We start from the raw sequence: 3,646 nt of genomic DNA on the forward strand, positions 1-3,646 counted from the left end.
TTCAACCTTTTTCCATATATAAGGGCCAATTGTTCATAGCGGCTCCTTACCCATTCTATATCACTGAGCTCAGCTTCCTCTATGATTCTTAAAGAAGGGATCTCTACCTCGGCTGAGATGATAGCTTCGGTACCATAACCAGCATGTAGGGGGTTGCCCTAGTTGATGTGCGAACTGTAGTGCGGTATCCCAACAAAGCGAAAGGTAGCTTCTCGTGCCATTGTTTGTGGTTTTCTACCATCTTCCTTAGTATCTTCTTGATGTTTTTGTTGGCGGCTTCTACGGCTCCATTCATATGAGGTCTATAGGCTGTGGAATTCTTGTGCTTGATTTTGAAAGTCTCACACATGGCTTTCATCAGATCACTGTTAAGATTGGCGGCATTATCGGTAACAATGGACTCGGGTACTCCAAATCGTCAAATAATACGATCTTTGACAAAGTCTGAAATGACTTTCTTGGTTACGGCTTTGTAAGATACAGCCTTTACCCATTTTGTGAAGTAATCAATGGCTACTAGAATAAACTTATGCCCGTTTGAAGCCATGGGCTTGATAGGACCGATGACATTCATTCCCTAGGCGGCGAATGGCCAAGGTGAGCTTGTGGAATTGAGCTCATTTGGCGGCACTTTTATCATATCGATGGGCACTTGGCATTGGTAGCATTTGCGGACATACTGGACGAAATCTGTCTCCATGGTCATCCAAAAGTAACCGGCCCTAAGTATCTTCTTGACCAAGACAAAACCATTTAAGTGCGGGTTGTAGGTCCCAGCATGTATGTCCTCAAGTAGTTTATAAGCTTCTTTTGCGTCGACACATCTTAGAAATCCCAAATCGGGAATTCTCCTGTACAAGTTTCCTCCACTGTGGAAGAAGTGATTGGACAATCTCCAGAGTGTGCATTTTTTAGTGTGGTATGCATACTTCGGATATTCTCCTCTCACTAAATACTCCTTGATGTCATGGAACCAAGGATTTTCATCCGTCTCTTCCTCGACGTGAGTACAGTAAGCCAGTTGCTTATGGATTCTTACTGGGATGGGATCAATGAAATTCTTATCTGGATGTTGTATCATGGATGACAAAGTGGCCAATGCATCGGCAAACTCATTATGAATTCTGGTCACATGTCGGAACTCTATCTTCGTGAACCTCTTTCTCAATTCCTACACATGGTGCAGATATGGAAATATTTTGAAATTTTTGGTGGCCTATTCTCCTTGTACCTGGTGCATGAGCAAATCTGAATCACTGATTACCAACAGCTCCTGAATATTCATATTGATTGCCATGTTGAGTCCTAGTATGCAAGCTTCATATTTGCCATGTTGTTGGTGCAGGGAAATCTGAGTTTAGCAGATACTAGATAATGTTGACCTGTTTCTGATACAAAAACTGCTCCAATGCCCACTACTTTGAAATTTGCAGCTCCATCAAAGAACATCTTCCAACCGTCGTATGCTTCGGTAATATCCTCTCCTATGAATGACACCTCCTGATCAGGAAAATACATTTTCAAGGGTTCGTATTCACCTCCCACGGGATTTTCAGCAAGATAATCTGCCAATGCTTGCCCTTTGACCGCCTTTTGAGTTATGCAGACGATATCGAACTCACTCAACAGTATCTGCCACTTGGCTAACTTCCCAGATGGCATGGGTTTCTAAAATATGTACTTCAAAGGGTCTATCCTGGATATGAGGTATATTGTATAGGCACAGAAGTAATGCTTCAACTTCTGGGCCGACCAGGTCAAAGTATAGCAAGTGCGCTCTAGCAGAGAGTACTGTGCTTCATAAGGTATGAACTTCTTACTCAAGTAATATATGGCTTGCTATTTTCTCCCTGTCTTGTCATGTTGTCCCAAAACATATCCGAAGGCTCCGTCTAATACAGATAGATAGAGTAGCAAAGGCTGTCCTGACTCTGGCGGGACCAAAACTGGTAGTATGGATAGGTACTTCATGATTCTGTCGAAGGCTTTATGATAATCCTCGATCCAGGTTGTCTCGGCATCTTTCCTCATCATCTTGAAGATAGGTTTACATATGACTGTAAACTGTGCTATGAAGCGACTGATATAGTTGAGGCGTCCTAGGAAGCTCACCATGTCCTTTTTGCTCCTAGGTGGTGGCAATTCCTGAATAGCTTTGACTTTAGATGGATCCAGTTCGATCCCTCGACAATTGACAATGAATCCTAGTAACTTTCCTGCGGTAACCCCGAATGCACACTTTGCGGGGTTCAATTTCAAGTTATACCTCCTTAGCCTGTTGGAGAACTTTCTCAAGTCTGCTATGTGGTATGTGTCCCTCTTGGATTTGATAATGACTTCGTTCACATACACCTCTATTTCTTTGTGTATCATATCATGGAAGATGTTTGCCATGGCCTTCATGTAGGTAGACCCAGCATTCTTTAGACCAAATGGAATCATCTTGTAGCAGTATACCCCCATAGTGTAATAAAAGTAGTTTTCTCCGCGTCTTCTTCGTCCATCCAAATCTGGAGATAACCCATGAAGCAATCTAGGAAGGACTGGAGTTCATTCTTGGCGCAATTATCGATCAGGATGTGTATGTTTGGCAGTGGGAAGTCGTCCTTGGGACTTGCTCTGTTTAAATCCCGATAGTCAACATATACTTTGACTTTCCCATCTTTCTTTGGTCTGGCACAATGTTAGCTAACCAGATTAGGTAGTCAACAACCCTGAGAACTTTGGCTTTGATCTGCTTGGTAACTTCCTCCTTGATCTTCAGGCTCACATCTAGTTTAAACTTTCTAAGTTTCTACTTTACTGGCGGACATATGGGATTAGTAGGCAACTTGTGAGCTGCTATGGACGTGCTCAAACCGGTCATGTCATCATATGACCATGCGAAAATGTCTTTATATTCCTCTTTCTATGTTGGCGATAAGTGAATGCTGATGTGAGTCTCCTTGGCAGTCTCGGCATCCCCCAAATTCACTACTTCGATTTCGTCCAAGTTGAACTTTGGCTTATTTTTAAAGTTTTCAACTTCCTTGACAACTTCCTCAGGTATCTCATCTTCTTCATCCGAATTACTATCCTCATATTACGTTGCCTCATTGCATGTCACAGTCACCAATTCATCAGGAAAAGTAGCAATAACGTTATCTAAAGAAAAATACGAAAGATAATAATAAATAATAAAGAGCAATGCATTTGATTAAGACTTAAAACACCCAAACGAGTACGGATTTATTTTGAACAAGTGAATCGTAAAGACAAAATTACTGAAAATCTTAAATGCCTAGAATGGCTATAGGAATAAAAGTGGCCAAGCTACCTAGGGACTTGGCAGGCCCGGGATAGTGTGGGGGTCTAATTTCTAAGCACAGCTCCCTTCTCTATTGTCTGAATAGTGAGGCCTTCTTTCTCCACCTCCTCAATTATTGCACAGCAGTCCATGTCTTCATCCTCCATGAACAGATTCCTCAGCCCAGCTAATGCTTCTTCTTTTGCAGTTCCCCATATTGTATTAGTTCGGTGAAAAGTCTGACCCAGATGTGGCACCGGTTGCTCAAGAGGGTAACAAGATCCATGCCATGGAGGCGACCAATCATTATACTCTTGCCATGTATACCGATATCCAAGCCCAAAGGTAGTACCATGACAC

At 42.3% G+C, this 3,646-nt stretch overlaps 1 protein-coding gene across 1 annotated transcript; it reads right to left on the bottom strand.

Annotated features, from left to right (window-relative positions):
* Positions 1–577: 577 nt before the first annotated feature.
* LOC138880913 (uncharacterized) lies at positions 578–1,297 on the bottom strand. Its single transcript, XM_070161097.1, has 2 exons — positions 1,232–1,297; positions 578–1,171 (listed from the first exon to the last, which is right to left on the bottom strand). The coding sequence occupies exons 1-2, from the start codon at positions 1,295–1,297 to the stop codon at positions 578–580; spliced, it is 660 nt and encodes a 219-aa protein (XP_070017198.1).
* Between the last annotated feature and the right edge of the window lie 2,349 nt (positions 1,298–3,646).

This window comes from Nicotiana sylvestris, chromosome 11 (assembly GCF_000393655.2).
Source record: "Nicotiana sylvestris chromosome 11, ASM39365v2, whole genome shotgun sequence".
In the NCBI taxonomy this organism is placed as follows: Eukaryota; Viridiplantae; Streptophyta; class Magnoliopsida; order Solanales; family Solanaceae; genus Nicotiana; species Nicotiana sylvestris.